The 21,622-nt window shown below is 37.8% G+C and overlaps 1 protein-coding gene across 1 annotated transcript; it reads left to right on the top strand.

Moving 5' to 3' along the window:
• Positions 1–11,581: 11,581 nt before the first annotated feature.
• LOC150083464 (uncharacterized) lies at positions 11,582–19,921 on the top strand. Its single transcript, XM_090377307.1, has 6 exons — positions 11,582–11,699; positions 12,707–12,762; positions 15,219–15,320; positions 15,912–15,929; positions 18,003–18,044; positions 19,792–19,921. Exons 1-6 carry the CDS (start codon positions 11,591–11,593, stop codon positions 19,828–19,830), a joined length of 366 nt encoding a protein of 121 aa, XP_090233433.1. The 5' UTR covers positions 11,582–11,590; the 3' UTR covers positions 19,831–19,921.
• The last annotated feature ends 1,701 nt before the right edge of the window (positions 19,922–21,622 follow it).

Below are 21,622 nucleotides of genomic sequence, written 5' to 3' on the forward strand. Positions count from 1 at the left end.
GAATAAAAGCTGTTGCATATATACCTCTGTGCGCACTAATGGTAAGTGTAGAGTAAATAAATTTAATAAATTTGAAGTACTGGTTAAGTGATGAAATGTGGATGGATTTTAGGGACATCGGAGAAATGGTGTTACTAAGACATAAGAAATGCAGAATTCAAATATGGGTGGGGGGTATAATGCGTACAAAATGGACACATGGAACAGGAGGGGAGGAGGGGGTTATATCCTCAGTTAAGAACCACATAAATCTAAGAAATTACATCCAGATAGCATGCGTAAACAATGATATGATGAGTCAATTTAGCGTGACAGCACTGGGAAAAACAAAATAGAGAGTATGAGTGTATTATAGGACTAATTACAGCGATGAATATAACGAACAAATGTACAGACTAACAGAGCGGCCCAGTAAATCAGAATATCTAATAGTGGGGAATTTTAACTTTCCAGTCAGATATTGATTGGAACTTGTAAATTGGTCACTCGTACCAACTGGGTGACTGTTTTCTATAGCAGCACATCAGGCAGGTAACAAGGGAAAGCAACACTCTTGAGTGATTATCAGCACCGATTTTCATGCATTTAGAATCTTAAGATTAAACAATCAGTAGCTTTCAATGCACACAGTGTATTGAAATTGAATTTACTCAAAGACATAACTACTGTGAAGGGCAAAAGGGTGACTACAGTGATATCAAAACAGTTTTAAATTCAATGTAGTGGGATCAACTGATGAAATTATCATCAGCAAATTCTAAATGGGAAGCAATCAGAGCATGAATTGTAGAAACTATTAAGCTCTTTCTACCAATTAAGAGACATTACGTAATATTACATCTGGATTAAACCTATTATGGATGTCACATGAATTGATCACTCTTGTTGAAGAGAAGAAAAATTTATGGGATGCTAGCAAATTATTCGGTAATACAAATGCCTGCAATAAATTAAACCATTCTTCAATAAACTTGCAAAGTAGTTTAGCTAAGTCAAAACAGATTGAGAAGTTAATGGCAAAGAATGCAAAGAAAATCAGCAAATGATTTTCATTTACTTCAACACCAGAAGACAGGGGCACGAATCACATTGGTTCGCTACATTTGAATCTGTTAACTGTTGATGATCCTGCTCAGGTTGCTGACAAATTAAATAGGCATTTTGCATCTGCATTCATATATGAAAACGTTCATAAGTGGGGATGCCAGAAGTTTATCAAATTCTGACAGTAAATTAAATTATTTTGTGATAACTGAGGAAAGTGGAATTGAATTTGTTAAAATTGAACGTAAAAAGGCATCAATGGCGGATGGTAAGTATCCAATTATATTAATGGTTGGAGGAACTTAATTATGAGCGTATCCTTGGATTCAAGGGAGGTCACTATGGACCGAAGGTATGCAAATGTATTCCCAATTCACAAAGGGCAACGTGTAATAACAAGTCTGTTAGTTTGGTTTCTGTTCGAGGAATAAAAAAGGGGTTGCTGGTTAAAGAAGTAACGCTGGACCGTCTAGACAGTAATGTGGTTATAATCCAATCGTAGTGTGGATTTTTTAAGGCACGATCTTGTCTGGCGAATCTGGTTGGATCTTTTGACGCAGTAACAAAGGAACTAGGCGTAAAAAGTAATTTTATTTCATATACTTGGATTTCAGTAAAGTTTTCGATACTGTTGTACATAAAGAACTATACAAATTGAATCAGTGCAGCAATCAAGGCAAGTTACTGCCATGGATAAAGCGATGGTTTGGTGGGAGAAGATATAGCTTGGTTATGAATATGCACTGCTGTTGTTGGAACATTTTCTCTTATTGGAGTCTCCCAGGTTTCAGTGCTTGGCTCGTTATTGTTTTCGATATTGACGAAAGTATTTCAGGCGTACAGTCTAAGTGTGAAGATGATACCAAGTTGGCAGGATGATTAATGATAGTAATTTCTGCTTCGGAAAGCAAATAGATCTAGGTGTGATCTTCTATACAATATGCAGATGATGTTTTGATATTTACAACTCAACTCAATCTAAAGAACAACTCAAATAAATATTTTTAAAAAAACATCAATAAAATAAGCAACAATTATGGAATAAATATTAATATAAACAAAACCAAAGTAATGCAAATCGGGAAAAAACATAAAAGACATGAACATCGAAAATCACAGATAGAACAAGTACAAAAATGTGTATACCTGGGCACTTTAATAGCCGGAAATCTAAGTAATATTGAACAAATTAATCACAGACTGAACATTGGATGGACAAACATGAACAAACTCAAAAACATATGGAAGAGCAATAAAAGTTCAAATGGTCTAAAAATTAAACAATATGAAACTGCCATCGTATTTGAACCCCTTATGGATCAGATACGATTTTCTTATTGATGTTTTTTTTTAATATTTCTTTGAGTTGTTCTTTGGATTGAGTTGAATCTGAGTTGTAAATATCAACACATCATCTGCATATTGTATAGAAGATCACACCTAGATCTCTTTGCTTTTCGATGCAGAAAAGCAAATCTCCTTATGGATCAGAGACGTAGAGAATAAATGAGAAATGAAGGCAAAAAATAATGGCATTTGAAATGATATTTGTAAGGAAAATCAATAAAACAAATTGGAGAAAACACAAAATTCATGAACACGTAAGAAAAGATCTAAATTTCGAACGCAGCATAATAGAACTAGTCTACAAATAACAACAAATCTACAATCTACATAAAACAACTTCAGTGGGTTGGACATATAAATCAGATGGAACAACAAAGGCTGCCTAAAGTAGTACTGACAGGAATAATTGGAGATAAGAGACCACCATGAAGACCCAAAAGAGAATGTTGAATGAATAAATGAGGAAGGAGAAAAGTTTGTTCTGTGAGTTTGAAGTTGAACAGTAAAAGCATCTTGACTTGTTGCGGCACGTGTTCAGACTGCTTTGGAAGAGAGATTGGAATTATAGAAGAACAGTTCAGAACCATACAGAAGAACTATGCTCATGGAAGCACCTATTGAAAATACTTGCAGCAGATTCTAAACGTCTATGACAAACAGAGTGGTGAGACTTCGTTAGGTCATTAATTAACCAAACTGCCCCATTTTAAATGGAATCTAGAAGCCTGAGAGAGGTTCTGGGAACACTGCCCCAGAGTGGTAACAGTATTCTATGATAGGGCGGATATCTAATGTGTACAGAGTGAACAGTTTGTATAGTTTGGTAGAAAAGTAACGCCGAATGCGAAAGAGGACTGTTTTACTTCTTCCTCCTGAATCTCTCTCTCTCTCTCTCTCTCTCTCTCTCTCTCTCTCTCTCTCTCTCTCTCTCTCTCTCTCTCTCACACTCTTGTACGCCCTTAGTTTTCTTCGGTTCTAGTTCTTTCCATGGGGCTCAACTGTTATATTTCTCTTCACTGCTCCATATGTTTCCCCAGAACTCCTCAATCGTCTTCTTCTCGGGTGGTACGTTCCCTTCTTTTCCATCTTCTCCGAGATTCCTGTAGAAGCCTCTTTGGTCCTCATAGAATATTCGGTTGTTTATTTTCCCTTGGGAGCTCTCTTTACGTCAGTATTGTCTCCTGCTGAGTGCGAGGAGGTTCTGCTTCAATGTGTCCAAGTATTATCATATTCTCTGATTTTCGGTCTCCTGTTTGCTGTGGACACTGTCTGTCTGCGCAGGTAGCGTAGCACAGTGGTATCGTCACCGTCCTCCCCAAACAGGGTTGAAAAGGCCCTGGTTCGAATCCCGTCGATGACGCGAGGAACGTTAATGGGCTCTTTTCACTCTGTGGCTGAGTTGATCGGTCTCAGGCGTAGACAGCAAGGTTTTCCCCCCAGAATCTGGGGTGTTTCATCCAACAAAACAGACAAATCGACCATAGAACACAGACATAAGACCCACAGCACAGCGGATGAATTTAATTATTGGGGTGGCCTAAAAATAATAGTTTCAGAATGATTATTATTTTCCTTCGACATCTCCATCTATGGAGGTGGGTCTGTTTAGCTTCGGCATACTTCCAGTGGTAGTGTTAGTTCTTGGGACTGATACCAGATGGCAACACTATCTGCCTTAGCCGGCACTCCGACCTTGAGGAAGGTAGGTCTGTTGGAGTAACTTTCGCGATGTTTATTTTATTATTATTCTTCTAATTTATTACAATTATTATCATACCGGTTTCCTGGCGTGATGGAGATGCATTTGCTTCCGCCAAAGCGAGACTCGAGCTCGGGTCCATCAGGCTTTTAGTCCAGTGTCGTAACCACTGGGCCATCACGCCTATTATTATTACTTTTTTTCTCCCTGATTGAGGGGTTCGTTATTATCTTTCTATACATAAAAATAATTTTCCTCCTAGTGATATTCATTCAGCCAATGGGAGAAGAGGGATGCGGTTTACGTGGTAATACGCAACAAATACAAAAATACTTAACAGAAGCTTGTTTTACTGTGGTAAAACAAACTTCTGTTTAAGCGTGGTCATGCGCTATGGTTATCTAACATGACCACGCAGTACCATTCTTGATTTCCATATGTAACGTATTTATTTAAATAAACTAAATGCAACATAATATTTTAAGAGTTTAAGATTCTATATCTATATAATATCGGCGTAGATACACCATAGACAACTCTTCAAGAAAAACTACGAACGTAGTGTGAAAGGTACCCACCGATGAAAAGCCAACTAGCTTTGAAACGGTCCGTCTGGGCGGTGGTGCCCATCAAGAATAAATAAAAATAGTCTTTTCTATTAGTGAAGCGTTACTTATTCAAGGTAGTGCAATACTTGTTGACTAGTTGTGAAGGATGAGCGCAGTATGAGATACATATGAAATGATGCTTTTCACACTACGATCGTAGTTTTTCTTTAAGAATTGTCTATGGTGCATCTACACCGATATTATACAGATATCGGAACGTATTTATGTATTCATAGCTGAGGAAGAGAAACACACAGAGCCGAAAGCTTCTGTAAGCATTTCATTTTATTTTATCAAAAAGAAGCCAGCGCAGCGAGCAGGCAGCGAAGCTCTCTAGTCATTATTATTATTATTATTATTATTATTATTATTATTATTATTATTATTATTATTTCTCTCTGATTGGAGTATTCCACTCCGTAATGGGTACTGCTACCAAGTAAACAGGGTGGTTGTAATGTCTGGTGCTACTGTTGGTCGAGGAACTCTCTGACTATCCTACAAGTGTTCAGGATTGCGACTTTCTAGAGTTCCTTGTAGGTGTTCTCTGGGAGACCTATTGCTGCTAGGCTGCTATGTAGGGTCTTTGGTACCATACCGGTGATCGACACGATGATTGGGATGGCCGTTACATCTCTTTGATCTCTTGTCTTTGGTTCGTGTACTTCCTGATTTTTTCCTCATGGGTTTTCTGGACGTTGTCAGTGTTGATTACCGTTATGTCAATCAGATAAATAGCCTTTTCCTTCTTGCCCACAAGGGTTATGTCCGGTCGGTTGTGCGAGATGATCTTATCGGTTATTATGGCGTGGTCTCAGTACAGTTTCCGGGTTGGGGTCTCTAGTACTGCCTGGGGTTCGTACTTGTAGTACGGTACACTTTCTTTGGTCAACTTGTATTTCCTCGTTAGCTTCTGCTGTATTATCCTGGCTACCTGGTCGTGTCTATGAGTGTACTCAGTCTGATTGATCACCTTGCAACGTGCGGTGATGTGTTGGATCGTTTTTGAGGCCAAGTCGCAGCGTCGATATGTGTTATATCACATCCGGGCTCCTTTGCGATGTATTTTTTTTAGTTCCTGGTGTTGATTACCTGGTCTTGGATGGCCAACATGACTCTTTCAGTCTCGGGGGGGGGGGGGAAAGAGCGTCCCGCTTGTGAACCATTCATTGGAAGCAGTGTTATCGATGTGATCTTGATGGAGATCATTGTAGTGTCTGGAATGGAGTGCCTTTTTTGCCCATCTTTCTAGCTTCGTTTCTTATGCTGTCTGGGCGGAAGGGGGCTCCACGCTTAGGTTGAGTGGGGTATACCACTTATCTATCTTCCTTATGGCCTGGTGGAGTGCTGCGGTGTTGTTCTCGAGTAATCGTTCACGTTAATGTCGCTGTTTTCTGTTATTCTATCAGGTCTATCAGGCCCCTTCCTCCCTCTTTCCGAGCTATTGTTATTCTCTCCACTGCTGACTTCGGATGGTGTTGGCGGCTCTTGGTCATAATTGCCCTTGTCTTTCTCATGATATCCTTCAGCTCGGTGTTATTTCAATCTATGGCCCCGAAGGACTATGTTAACACTGGGACTGCATAGGTGTTTATGGCTTTAACTGTGTTCCCTCCGTTCAGGTTTTCTTTCAGCAGGCTTCTGAGTCTCTGATGGTATTTTTCGATCAGGCAGGCCTTAATTTCCCTGTGATATAACTACTGAGCTTGCATCATCCCCAAATATGTATATACCTCACCCTCTGCCAGCCACGGCTTCGATTTCTTTACCAGTCTGTAGCTGGTAGTTTCGGTTGTCTACTTTTCCCTGGTGCAGTCCGTGGGTCTTGCATTTGTCTAGACCAAATTCCATCCTAATATCATTGCTGAATTCTTCGGTGATCTGGAGTAGTTGCTGGAGGTGCTTTTCGGTTCCCGCGTAGAGCTTGATGTCATCCATGTATATCAGGTGGGTGAGGATGTACAGGTTCTTCCTTCCTTCTTTGAGGTTATATCCGTACTTGCTGCTGTTAATCATGTTGGATAGCGGGTTCAGTGCTAGACAGAACCACAATGGACTCAGGGCATCTCCCTGAAAGATTCCTTTCCTGATGGAGATTGGCCTGGTTGTGATGTTTTCAACCTTAATGGTGGTACTCCATTTCCCCATCTTTTCTCCTATGAAATTTGTGACTATCGGATTGACTTTGTAGATGTTCAGCGCCTCCATGTAGGCTGTGTATATATTGCGACGCTTCTTGTAGGCTTGCTGCATAACCGCGGCATCTATGATTAATTGTTCCTTGCATACTTTACTCAGCCGCTTGTATCCTGTCTGCTGTTCGGCCATTATGTTCTGGGATTCCAAGTGGTTGATATCTTCCTGGTTATGCAGCTGGTCAGGATCTTGTACATTGTTGGGAAGCAGGTGATTGGCCTATATTTCTCTGGGTTTCTTGTACCTTCGTCTTTAGGCTTCAGATATGTGATTTCTTGAGTGAGAAACTTCTGGATTGTCTCTGGGTGCCCTATCATTCGGGTGAACTGCTCTTCCAGGTGCTTGTATGTGGAAGTGAGCTTCTTGTAACAGTAGCTGCGGACGTTATCTATTCCTGGAGTTCGCCAGTTATGAGACATCTCTTGCGAGACTTCTTAGGAACAGCATGGTCTGGAGCGTGTGAAATTTATTTTACAAGCTTTTATTTACGCGCGCGCGCACACACACACACACACACACACACACACATTTGACACTTTCCGAAGGAAGAAGATGAGGAGACGACTAGGAGCTGTACTTGTTGAGTTAGTTGCTTTGCATCTGGTTGGTATGGTGATATCCTGGTAGGTTCCTTTTGATACCTGTCTTTGTACGGTTGACCAGTGTTCCATAAGGCCACGGCTTCCGATCAAGCACTTGTATGATTTTCATGCGAACACTTGATTATAAAAGATATGTATGTGTGATTCTTAGTTTTAAATCGCTCATAGTTCAATTGCCAATTTAAGCTAATTTGAAAAGAGGCTCTTGATACTTATCATAAATAAAAAGCTGCATTATCTATAATATTAATAAATAAATTATATCCATTTTTCTTGTAAATTTCGTCGGTAATTAGGAAATTTAAAAACGTGCACCTTATTCATTTTTTCATTATTACCTCGACACCTAGACACACGACACTTCCTGACCATTATTGACGAAAAACACTCTTAACTACATGAATCTAAAAATCTGCATGTGTATAATCAGCAAGAAGGTCACTAACTGAGGGTCACTAAAGAAAGGCAATGATCGCTTCTTTGTGATGATGTCAGCAACGAGAGATCCCATTAATGGTATCATTTTCTATGAACAGACCTGTATGTCTTTCACCTGCGAATCTACATTCGCTAATCAAAAATTTAGTCTGTATTAGCTACCTTTTTCTTTAATTACTGCCCCTGCACCTAGTGGCATGGATTTCACTAGGTGTCTGATGGAGTGTAACTCCTGATTTGACCGTTCTTCCATCACGATATTTTCCATTTGCTATATTGTCTCACTGGTTGCGTCATTCTATTTATTTAATAAAAAATATATTTCATAAAAAATATTAAATTATATTTAATAAAATATAATTTTATTAAATATAATAATATTTAATAAAATATTATTATATTTAATAAAAAATATTTAATAAAAAATTTGGCTGAAAAGAATTTATAATTCAACATGCCAAAGACTAATAGTGAGCTTTGTAAGGCGTGTAGAGCACGTATACGTGCAATGCGACCGCCGAAACTACCTCCATTGAGTACAAAGAAGAGATCTAAGCTTTTACGAGAGCAGAAGAAATTACAGAGTGCGATGGAGTTGAACAAAGAAGCCGGAGAAGATCCATCCACATCTTCAGAGCCTCCCATCTCCCAAGCAATGTTAGCAGTGAATTTGAAAGAAGGAGTCAGGGAAGTTGATGCTGCAAATGAAAACGATGAAGAGTCCTCGAAGCCCAGTCGTAAAAGAAAAGCGATGACACCAAAACCGACTGCCAGAAATACTCCATCAAATCGTTCAACAGGTAGCGGGCGTAATTCATAGCAGGAGCAGCAACAGCATTTTAAGAAACACCAAAGCATCCACGAACAGTTTAAACGTCCATTTCTGGATAATGATTTCTGTTCAGTCTGGTCTGTGTATGATCAGCTTTGGTTCAAGAACGATGTGAAGATTGTAGCAGCTCGAGATCTTCTTCAAACAGCATTTCAAAGTGAGGATGTAAGTGAAATGTCGGCCTGTAACAGCTGTCGTGGCTCTCTCAAAAACAAAGTGATTCCCGACTCTATCAAAGTCAAATGGTTTTAAATATCATCCGATGCCACAGCACTTTCCGAAACTAGATTTGGTAACGGAAAGTTCCATTCATGCAGATTCATCGCCTGCCGCATTCATACGGCTGATACAGGATCCTCACTCAAATGATAAATGTTCGCCTAAAAAGTTTCACTTAACTTCCACAATGCGTGCTCGGCACACACACACACACACAGTTTTTTTTTATTTTTATTAAGTGTTCGACACCAAACGTCTGGATGCAATGGCTTCGTGAAATTTAATGCCATATTTTCACGCTGCAATCGGTGAAAAAAAATGTAAATCGAGACGCTTCAGACCATGTGATCTCTTTCGATTTCTTCCAGAAAGAAGCGGCATTCGTATAAGCACACGACTACCAAATCTAAGATTCTCGAACTGTCGCCGCATAATAAAAACACGAATGCATTTTTTATTAATCCATAACACGCAATATTAATATCAGTTAATATCAATTCGAATTGGTCTGAATAAAAGCATGTCTGATTTCATTTTTCAGTTTATTCAATATTTAAATAACGGCTTACAATCAATATAATAACGTACATTCTCTATCGAATTTAAATCTACTGATTCTTCTGGTCAACATAAATGCCCTACCTCTTGTTCCTCGTACAAGTTCAAAACAGCGGGAGCCCTGTAAGTGAACAGATGTTCACAATACAGGAGTATCGAGATCAACCCTCAAAATTTTAGCAAAAGGAACAACTGGCCATCCAGATTATCATATAGCCGGTCTAATTCATCTTTGTTGGTATTTCGAGTAAGTAACCCAGTTCATAATATTTAAAGCGCCCCAAAAGCACCACTAATGTACTAACATGTGACACACCTTGCACACAATTTGGATGAAATTCCACATTGCTTTTTCTGTGAATTTAACTTCGTTGATATCTGGCATCACTAGGAAAAATTTGAATTTTTCAGACCACATTTTTGTGTTATAGGGTTTTGATACACATCAGAGACATATATGAGTCGTTGACGTCCTTAAATTGCCGTTTTATGTCTGTAAATTGCTTGTGTTCTGTGGTCGATTTGCCTGTTTGCTTGACGAAAACCCTGAGTTTCGAAAGAAGAAACCAATACCCTGGCCTCACACAAATTAAGTCAGACACGTTGTGAAAACGGCGCATAAAAATTCTTCACGTCATCAATGGAAGGAATTTTCATGGGCCAAGTTTTATGGTAAAGATTTAAGTTCGACATCATCGAACTCCGGCCTTTTACCATCCGGTGTGGTGAGAACGGTGACTATACCAACTGTGCCCACCAGAGAGAGCCTCAAATCATATCACAGATTTCCAGTCATCAACAGTGCATTTTTATGCCTTTTAGCACGCTTCTTATTCAATTTCCTTCACAGTGTTCTCTCACAGATCAGTTGATGAACTTCTTGGTTAACTGTTTGCAGTAGTTGTTGTCTTCTTTGACATCGTTTTTCGTTTACTAAATGCAATATTAATCACCGATCACAATCGCTTAGCACAGATTTTCAACCCGAGTTCTGCTGCTGATTTCTGCTTGATTTCGATGGACAACATTAATAAAATTCGTATTACCATCCTTTCTGTTGTTGTTGTTTGGTTTTTAGGAGCATTCGCACTAAGGCCATATTGCTCCGGTAATATGCGGTGGTTATTCTCTGACCTTTCCGCATCTTCCATATTTGGTGGTCACGGGCTCGAATCCAGGTCTAATCAAGAAGCGTGTGCTACGCACTGCTGCTCCTGCACACCTGGCTACGGAGTCGCCCATTCTTTCTGAAACACCAGCAAATTCAGCAACAGTTTCTATGAGGATGTCCATCAGATCTCTAAAATTATATCACTCCTTTCTGCCATATTTTCTGCCCCTATCTTTTATGGCTGAAACCCATGCTTCTTCAGTCACAATCTAATACATCTGCAAATAAAGGTTAAGCTTTACACTCTAATTTCAATATTGTAAGAGAACAGGAGAAGAAGAAAATATACGTATTCAGCCTGTTATATGCTCTAAATACTACAAGTGGCTAACTTTTCATCCAGCATCTTTATAAAAGGTATACTCGAACTGTACGTGTATAGATTGGTCATTTTTTATATGCAAGCTCTTCATAATAAATGCAGTTTCTTCGTTTAACCAATGGGATAGAGCATGGAATGAGAAAATTGCATTTTGCGATTACTACGATAATTCTGATTAGATAATATTTAAATTATAATTAAAATAAAACCTATAAAATAAAAGGCATTTTTTCGTTCCTTACTGAGAGTGTCCTTCAAATCAAAGTACAATACAATCGTGTTATACTTCGAATGATTCTTTGAAAGTGTCTTATTCCACCAATTTCAAAGTACTTCCTGTTTTTGTCCGAGGATATGCTTTTGTGCGGATGTTTGCACAGATGCAAGAACCATCTGATCGTCGACGAAGATGCCTCTGTGAACACGCTAACTTGCATGCAATGAAGCATTCAGTCGATTACTCCTCCCCCATTTCGTGTTCTCAGATTGCTATAAAAGACCGTTCTCAGAAAGGATTTTGCATTTCCCACAGGAAGAGCAAAGAATTCAGCACCATGATGAAACTAACAGTCACCCTTCTTTTACTTGGGCTTTCAGTAATATGCCTGGCCGATACCGAAAAATGTGAGAAATTTCTGAAGTGTATGAAAGGTATTTGCGAAGGTAAGTTCTCTTCACTGATTTCGTTGATGTTTATTTTCTTAAGGGTGAGAACATTCAAAAAGCAGTTAAAACAACCATTTTGAAGGAAAACTTAATTTCATTCTTCTGTGGCAACACGTTGTAGCAAATGAAGTGTTGTAGTATCGTGGATGAATGCTGGACTGGAAAGTCAGAAGAACACTTCTTGTCATTGTACTTTACTCTCTGTGAGTGCGACTAGGGTGCCTGGTGGTCTTTCCCACAACCGGTGGAAAAGATCCCGGGTTTGAATCCCGTCAACTTTTTTTTTCACAACGTGGTTCATTTAATTCAAACATCAGCCTGAACTACTCACGGAAGTAACTGATTCCGGTACTTACAACTCGCTGGTTAAATGAAGACTTGCTGAAATCTAGACTAACCCTAGTCCCCCTATAATTTAATTTATGGCCTTCGTTCTGGAATGCTTTATAAAGCTGAAAATTCCGTCTTCATTTATTTTACTAATCCCTCTCAGAGCCTTATGAACCCCAGTCAGATCCCCCCGGAAATTCTGAATTTTTGTTCAGAAAACAGGGAAATCGAACACAGAATAAACCCAATTCAAAAACATAACATGTACGGTGTAAGTTGTGTTTTATGTGCATCAGTCTATGACTTAGGCCATATTGCGCCGTATATAGTACATCTTCAAATTGCGTGCGTCTGTGGTCCATTTGCTGTTTGTTGGACGAAAAACCAGAGATTCCGGGACCGTCTAAATCATCTACCTTGTGGAAAAGGCCCAAAAAGGTTCTGCGCGTTATAGACAGCATCCAAATTCAGTTCATTTGCACAAGGTGTGGGTGGGATGAAAGCGATTTTACTAGCCGTGCTACCCACGAGGATGTGGAGTAAATTGTTGACATGCCTAAACCTTACTTCAACAACTATTAGCCTGTCGTTTAAAAAGTTATTTATGCTTCCTATGAATGCGTGTGTTTATTATGCAACAAGACCGAAGCTTATTTGTGATGTTTCTTTTCTAGATTCCAAGAAACAAGGTGAATTTCAAGGATGCTTTGCTTCTAAAATCTCTGATAAAGTAAGAAGTTATTTAAATTTATTAATAAATCTATTTTAATGTAATAAAGGAATTTCTGTTCCATGTGTATTTCATCAGATATATTTATGATGTTTAGGATTCGCAACATCTGTGAGTAATCTGATATAAATTCAGGAATATCCTACACTTTCGTCTGGTTACTATTATTATTATTATTATTATCATTATTACTGTTGGTCGAGGAACTTTCTTACTATCATACAGGAGTATAGGATCGCGGTTTTTTGGGGTTCCATGTAAGTGTTCTCTTGAAGGCCTAGTGCTGCTAGGTTCTTGTGCAGGCTCTTTGGCACCATACATGGTTGACACCGTGATTGGGATTGTCATTACTTGTTCCACATGCCACATTTCTTTGAATTCCTTTCTTATTTCTTTTTGTATTTTTTGATCTTTTCCTCGTGAGTTTTCTAAGGCTTCTGGTATTGGGCACTGCTGGATCGGAGGTAGGTAGACATTACCTTCTTGTTGATGAGATTTATGCCTGATTTGTTGTGCAGGATCCTCTTATCCGTTATTATGGCATGGTTCCAGCATAGTTTGCAAGTTGTGATCTCCCGTAGGGCCTGAGGTTTGTACTTGTAATACGGTACACTTTCTTTGATTAACTGATAGTTTTGAGCTAGCTTTGATGTATTATCCTGGCGACCTGATCGCGTCTGTGAGTATATTCTGTCTGGTTGGTTGATCACCCTGTATCCCGCGGTTATGTGCTGGATTGCCTTTGTGCTGGGTCAAGTGACATCGTCGGCATGCGTCATTTGTCATTCTGGGATCTTTAACGATATATTTCCTGTAGTTTCTGGTGTTGATTACGTAGTCTTGGATGTGGAACACGAATCCTTCGGTCTCGGGGAAGAGCTTTCCAGTCATGAGCCAAACGTTGGAACCCATCTTATCTATGCAATCTTGATGGAGGTCATTGTAGTGTCTGCTATGGAATGCTATCTTTGCCCATCTTTCTGTCTTTGCTTCTTCTGTCAGTGCGGGTGGTGTCACCTTGTTAGGGTAGAGTGTTGTGTGCCGTTTGTCTATCTGTTTTATGGCTTATTAGTTGATATGTATGTATGTAGGTATGTATGTGTATGTTCCCTGTTTATGGCGGCTCTCAGGCATGTGCCTATCTCCACCTAATGACTCTGTGAAGGAAGAATCTCTGTACAATGGGCCTGACATAGTATTAACACACTTTCCGGAATATGGTTAATCTCTCGATGGCCGACTTTGTTGATGTTGGCGGGTCTTTCTTAGCGTTATCGTGATCGATCTCATAATCTCTTCCAGCTCGGTGTTGGTCCAATCGATGATCCCGAAAGAGTATGTTAGTTCTGGGACTGCGTAAATGTTTATGGCTGTGACTATATTCTCTCCATTGAGCTTCATTTTAGCAGACTTCTCAGTCTGTGATGGTATTTCTCAATCAGACAGGTCTTAATCTTTTGTTCTAACTGGTAAGCCTGCACCACCCCCAGATATTTGTAGGTCTCTCCCTCTATCATGATTTTAATCTCTTCACTGGTGTTTATCTGGTAGTCTCATCCTACTGGATATACTTGATGCAATCCATGGGTCTTGCATTTCTATAGGCCAAACTCTCAGTACTGAACAGTTGTTAGCATCCTGATATCGGTACTGAACTCTTTAGTGATTTGGAGTAGCTATTGTCTTTGATTGTCGATTGCGACATAGAGTTTGATTTCATTTATGTACATCAGGTGAGAGAGGGTGTACAGGATCTTCCTCTCATCCTTTAGGATATGTCCCCACTGGCGAGTTGAGTGCTAGTCAGAAACATAGTGGGCTCAGGGCATATCCCTGGAAGATTCCTCTTCTCATTACGAAAGATCTGGTCGTGATGTTCTCCACCTTGATTGCGGTCCTCCAATTCGCCACCATTTGTTCCGTCTAGGAAGTGGGTCAGTGTCAGGTTGACTCTGTAGATCTTCAGTGTCTCTATCAGCCAGCTATGGGACAAGGAGTCAACAGTCTTGCGGTAGTCGATGTCGGCCGTGTACATATTACGGTGCTTCTTGTAGGTTTCTCCATAACTATAGCGTAATTGGTCAAATGCTCCTTGCATCCTTTGCTTGTGTGCTTACACCCTGCTGTTTGGCCACGATTTTCTATTATTATTATTATTGTATTGTATACAGTTTGAAGAAACTTTACAAGTGTGACACCAGGATTGTATGCATTTTCAGAAATGGGTACATGATAACACATTAACACTCGATTAATGGACATTCAACGTCTTACTGCAATGTATAATCATAGATGCCTCTTCATGTTCAGAATATTCAGGTGAAAAATCATTTTTGTTTACACTGACAAAAAAAACGTAAAACTCGTTTAATCCAATAATGATAAATGTGTGTTAGCATTAAGAATATCTGAGAAGTACGTTTTATAAAATTTGAGAATGAATATTTTATTTACAGACATTGAAAGCATTGCTGCAATGCGGAGAAACAAGTATGAAGAAATCATGCGATAAGATAATGACATCAACCTGTACAGAATTACTAACAGAAAAAAAAGGGGTGTGTATGAAAAACTTATTTCCAATATTTGAAGGAACGCGTTGAATCATTATCACTTTCACACCTGCACTACCATAATAAATACTAATGAGATGATTAATATTTTAATCAATAAATTTTAATTTTTAATAGTTAATATTAGTAATTTATTAAATTATTTAAATTTTAATTTAAATTGTTTAAATTATTATTTATTTAATAAAATAAAATGAATTATTATATTAATTATATCGTTATATATTTATTATATAATACTTATTATATTAATATAATAAAATAAAATAAAATAATTTATTTAATTATTAAATTGTTTAAATTAGTATTTATTTATTTAATAAAATAAAATGAATTATTATATTAATTATATTGTTATATATTTATTATATAATACTTATTATATTAATATAATAAAATAAAATTATTTATTTAAATTATTTAAATTATTAAACTATTTAATAATTTACTAAAATTTATTTAATAGCAGTGAATTTTCAAAATAAAATTTATTAAAGGTTTAATTCCCAATAAATTAACATGCCGCAGTCAATGTGTTCTTTCAACTAATACCTTTTTTTGTTGTTTTTTTTTTAGAAACAAGAGTGCGTAGAGGTAAGAATGCATGAATATCTCTCAGATTTAAACTAATTATTGATACTCTGTTGAAATCTTAACTATTCAAATGTCCGATGCAGCTTAGTGTGATACGAAGAATTTCTTAGCATTTTTTTAAAATTCTTTGTATATAATGCACATAATGGTATATGTGTGCAGTTGTTTACAGCAAAAAGTGATAAGCATACAAATAATCTGAATTTTCTCTGTAGTCAGGAGTGTGACCAAAGTGAAATTTGGAGACAGAACATCACAATTCTATTGTTCTTCCTCATTTTCCCAAAAACAACGTGGAAAAAAGCATCAAGTTTATTCTGGGAGGATGCCCTTCAGCCACAATGGGTTAAATTCCATTATTTGACCGTGACTGAAGAAAGGAAAACGATTTCAATAGCTATTTCGTCAATCACTAACTTCTCCAAGAGATGAATGCTATCTATCTTAAGTTTTAGAACTTACAATTGAAACATGAGTTCCCTACTCTCGCCGGAAAACGCCTCTTCACTGAAACCAAAATAGTCAAAAAAGGCTTTAGCGACACCTTACCATAGTAGTCGCAGGGATGGTTCTAGACCGTGGTTGGACCAATTATTAATGGAAATGCCTTCAATGACGAGTATATGTTCAGCTTTGAACTTCATTCTCATAGAAACGTTACCCGATGCAAACATTGTTTTTACAATGACCCTTCTGTTCTGAGAATGAGATTAGTTTAGTTGAGGAGGTGACTAATATAAGGTCCCAGGGAAGTATCAACTCTGCAAGCCGTAGTGATCACCCTGAGGTGAGTGTGCCACCACTTGGAGAAAGATTAATTTACTGAAAACATCCTCTCTTACGTATGTACCCTTGAGCAAGCCCATAGGTCTTCTTGCTCTTATTTGATTTTTAAAGAACAATGCGAGCACAGTGGATTGCTAGGCTTCGAACGTCTCTGAAGTGTAGTTTTAAAAATGCTATTAGAAAGACGTTTTAATTTATTTTTACAAACAGGATTTTTTAGTTTATTTTTAAATAAAAACAAAATTTAAGCAAAATTTAAAAAAAGGCTCAAGGGAAGCGGTTTTTAAAGCTGTTTAGCGATGCACGATCTGTAAAGAGAAAAATGAGAGTGAATCCAGGTGGCTGAAGCAGTTAAACCAATGAGTTGAAATTTTGTCCAGAAAGCGTTGCAGAAGTTGATTACCATTCAAGTGATTTGACATTTTTTTCTGCTGATGCTACTATCCCCAAATACTCAATGAACAGGGCTTGCTGGACTACTTGCTACCGTTTCAACAACATTCACTTCAATCTGTTCGTTGCAGCTGATTTTGATTTTCCGGTTGATTTGCCACTAAAAACGGGAAAATATGAATAAATTGTGTAGGTTTAATATCATGAAGGTTTTCGAAAATTATTCAGCAGTCTTTATGGTTTTCTACTGAGTTTTATGTCGTTGTATGAACTAAACGGGCCACACGAATCAGAATTCAATAAGATGAAATGTAGATATATCTATGATTTTAGCTGCATGTATGTTTATCTCTCAAAAAGAAACATACGTTTCTCATAGACAAATATGAGAAACATATGTTTCTCTCCTTATCTGTTTATGTCTCTTTATTTCATTCTCTCTATAAAAACTGTTGTTTTATACAGACAGATATACCTTTTTGGATAAAATTCGAAATCATAATAATACTGAATAATAATAGAACATATTGAATAACATCATTATCAGTTATTCGTCGATAATCATGTCATTCAACGAGCAAGAAGATGGCGTAGTAGAATTCGTACAAAAATGATTCGTTGAAACGTAATAGTGTGATGGGGTTTAAATGGCTGCTTAAATTTTTGTTTTGATAATGGAAGAATTCAGCGTTTTAATTTTATATATATTTTAATTTTTTCTCTTTCTTCTCAAGGAAGAATTCAAAGTACAGTCGTTCTTAGAATGTCTGGTTTACTGCGCTATAATAAAATGCGAATATGAAAGAGATTATTCAACTAAAGTCTAATATTGGTAATAAATTAAACTCCACACCCACAAATCCATTTTTTTATTTATGAATCTCTTATTTTTAGAAAAATGGTGGAAACGGCACCGAAGTCTGCAGCACAATAAGTGTAAGTAGAATACAACTTTTATTGTTCCTTTGCTTAATTTTTTTATTTATATTTTTATGATTACGTGGTCACTTTTAACGATGGATAATTTGCCAAAATTATTTTTGGAGAATTTTCTGAAAATATCCTTAAAGTATTTAGTTTTCTATAACTATAACTTAAAATAAGAAGGAGGCTTAATAAAATGAGTCAGGAAAATACATTGGCCAACACGAAAAATGTTATAAAAACGAAAATACCAAATCTTGACTGATTTTATGCTGCTGAACACAAAACTCACATTAAAATTTGTCGATTGACTCTTGTTGATATGGAAGGAGCCAACAAATCACATCACAGACTGTTACTTCTGTATGGTGATTGCTATTAGAAAAGGGATGACAGTGACGTACCCAATATACCATCTGTAATTCGTTCCATGCCTCACGGGGAAGTACTATCTATTCCTGAACCACCGAACCATTTTTCTATACTCTCTGATGAAGATGAAGACACTGATAAACACCAACTTGATATACACGAATAAATACAACAGCCGTCTAAGTCAACGGATCCACCATTTTGTCCAAACCTTTATCCTTCTGAATCACATAAGATCACAGAAAGTGAGCTTAATGACCTCATCAGGGATCTCAAACTGCTCAAGAATTACGAAGAGCTTTTGGCCTCGAGACTACAACAGTGGATGGTCTAATGGTAGCAATGAACATGAGGCACAATACCTTTTGCGTATGCCGTCCACAAAAAAGAAACATAGGCAATCATGGAGAACATCCTCTTAGGTGTACACAATCAGAAGTATGAGTGGCAGATATGTGGTGATTTAAAGGTAATCGCCATTTTATTAGGGCTACAAAAGGGTTACATTAAGTATTGTTGCTTTTTCTGCTAGTGGGGTAATCGTGCCAAGGATATGCACTAGGAGAAGAGGAGTTGACCTCAACGAAAATCATAACACCTGGAATGAAGAACATAGCATTTTAACCTCTGGTAGTTCCAAATAAAGTTTTGCTTCCACTACTTCACAAACTGGGGCTCATGAAAAAGTTCGTGAAGGCTTTCAAAGTGAACGGTCCTGCATTCATATATTGCAAGAGAAATTTCCAAGATTTAGTACAGAGAAGATTAAGGCTGACGTTTTCATGGGTCCACAAATAATGCAACTTTTTTAAAGAGGAACAGTTCGAATGGTCCCTAGCGATATCGAGAAATCCGCGTAGAAAGCCTTTCGATTATTTAATACATACGAAAAAACTTCATACGGAAAACTGGGGGCAACATGTCATTGAATATGGATTTCTTGCACTCACACCTGGTTTTCTTCCCGCGAAACTGTGTTGCCCTCAGCGATGAACATGGTGAGCGCTTCCATCAAGACATCGCACAAAGATGCAAAAGGAAATGGCGTGCCGCCATATTAGCCGATGGTGAAAAGGGTTGCTGCCGAGTCTGAATACAAGCGAAAGGTAAAAAAAGGACCCATGTTTAATACAGGTATGTTCGTAGCTACATCTTACTGTCATATAAATAAAAAAAATACTTTTTCGAAAACAAGAACCAATCTGCCATTTCAAGCGCTATTTCCCTGTTTAGCACACCAAAATCTAAAAAGTAAACTTAGCTTCTTGCCCGAAACAAGATATGATATGTTGTTCAGTGATATTTACAATAAAACCTTAATTTTCCAATTTGAATTCTTAACGAAGGTTAATAAACGATGTTAATAATCTTATTTTATTTTAACTAGCATTGCTTCAAGGAAAAGCAACTTTGCTCATTTGATTAAAACGTATCAAAGGAAAATTAGAGGAGGTTTCCATGGGATAATGACTTTCTTACGGATTTGGAACAGAAATAAAGCAAATCACATCGTATAATTTTCTTTTAGATTATAATAACTGGTAATGATGTATTAAATAATGAATCATTAAAATTATGTCTTGGCTGGCACTGAACCTTGTCTGTGAATTATTCTTTGAATTGCACACTATCATAAAATATAAATGCACGAGGCATGACATGAGCTTGAAATAACTATAAAATATCGGTGTAAATACACCAATATTTGATAGTTGAATTGTAACACATAAGGTGGAATATGTAATCAGTGAAACGTTTAGATTCATATCTTCATTTCAAAACCTTTCTGTAAAAGAAATCTAAAAGCGATTGATAATACAACACAAATCAAACCCACAGAAAAGCAAAAATCAGTAATTAAAATTACGAATTTCTTATTAAAAACAGTGCCGACTTAAATTGAATAAAATAGATGAATAAAATCCGACATAAATACACTGCTCGACAAAATTAACAGAACAAGTAGAAAGCGTAGTGTAACTCCTGTAGCGTGCAATGAGGTGGGACAAAATTTGTTTTCTTGGTGTAACAGAGAATAGCAAAGAAATGAGAGAAACAGAGAGAAACTTCGGATAGGTATAAGGGACATTCAAAGGAGTTGAATTAAGATTTACCAAAAAAGTCATATTACAGAAGTCGATACGAAATGCCCAAAAATATTGTCACATGAAATTAGTACAACGTATAATCCCCTATAATGGACTAACAGGTCTGACGGCGTTGAAACATAACGATATCTATATGGTTCTGTGGAAACAAATCCCATTCTTCCACCAGAGCAGACCTTAGCTCAGCAAGTGACCGAGAAGTTGACTGTCGGCGTGCAATGCGACGCCCAAGGACATCCCACACACGTGCGATTGTATTTAGGTCTCATGATCGTGCTAGCCACTGCAGTTGTTTTGGACATCTTCAGTTTCAAGATATTTCTCTACCACTTGAACTCTATGTGCAGTGGCGTGTTCGTGTGTGAAACGAAAATCTGGGCCAACCACACCCCTACAAAGTCGCACATGGGGTTCGAGGATCTGTTCTCGTACCTCTGCGTTGTTGCGGTATGGTTACAAACATGAAGAGGGAGTGCAGCCGTTAATCATTATTTCGCTCCACACGAGATCATCGCCTTTAAGTGTCCCTTTCTCTGATGTTGGAGGGATGGTACCGAATTCTTCGTTGTCTCCAGATGAAATGATGTCTAGAATCTGTTTGTGAGCTAAAACAGGACTCATTTGAGAACAGAACTGTGTCCCATTTTTCAGGACTCCAAGTCACATATTCAGGACACCAGTTTCGACGAGTCTGCAGTGGTTTGTAAGCACGTAGAGTCTATTTGAATTCTTAACACAGTCTTCTTAACAAGCATTCTTAACACAGTCTTCTTAACAAGCATTCTTAACACAGTCTTCTTAACAACCATTCTTAACACAATCTTCTTAACAACCATTCTTAACACATTTCAGTGGGAAATGTTTTCGGCTGTGACCGCAGCAACCTGAAGAGAGTTTTTGCTGGACATCGTAGGATTACATCATCCTCGGGCGACCTTGGCCAGCTATTCTTGTGATGGGTCATGTCTCCTGAAACTGCTTCCATTGTACCGAGATGACACAGCGTGACACATTAAGCCAACTGGCCACCTCTGCATGTCCGGCTTCAAGTCTTCCAACGGCCCGCCATCTCAAAGAATCATCTAAACGATGATGACTCGCCATCCTGAG

The sequence above is a fragment of the Mastigoproctus giganteus genome, chromosome 7 (genome assembly GCF_048544385.1).
Source record: "Mastigoproctus giganteus isolate SK-2022 chromosome 7, ASM4854438v1, whole genome shotgun sequence".
NCBI lineage: Eukaryota > Metazoa > Arthropoda > Arachnida > Uropygi > Thelyphonidae > Mastigoproctus > Mastigoproctus giganteus.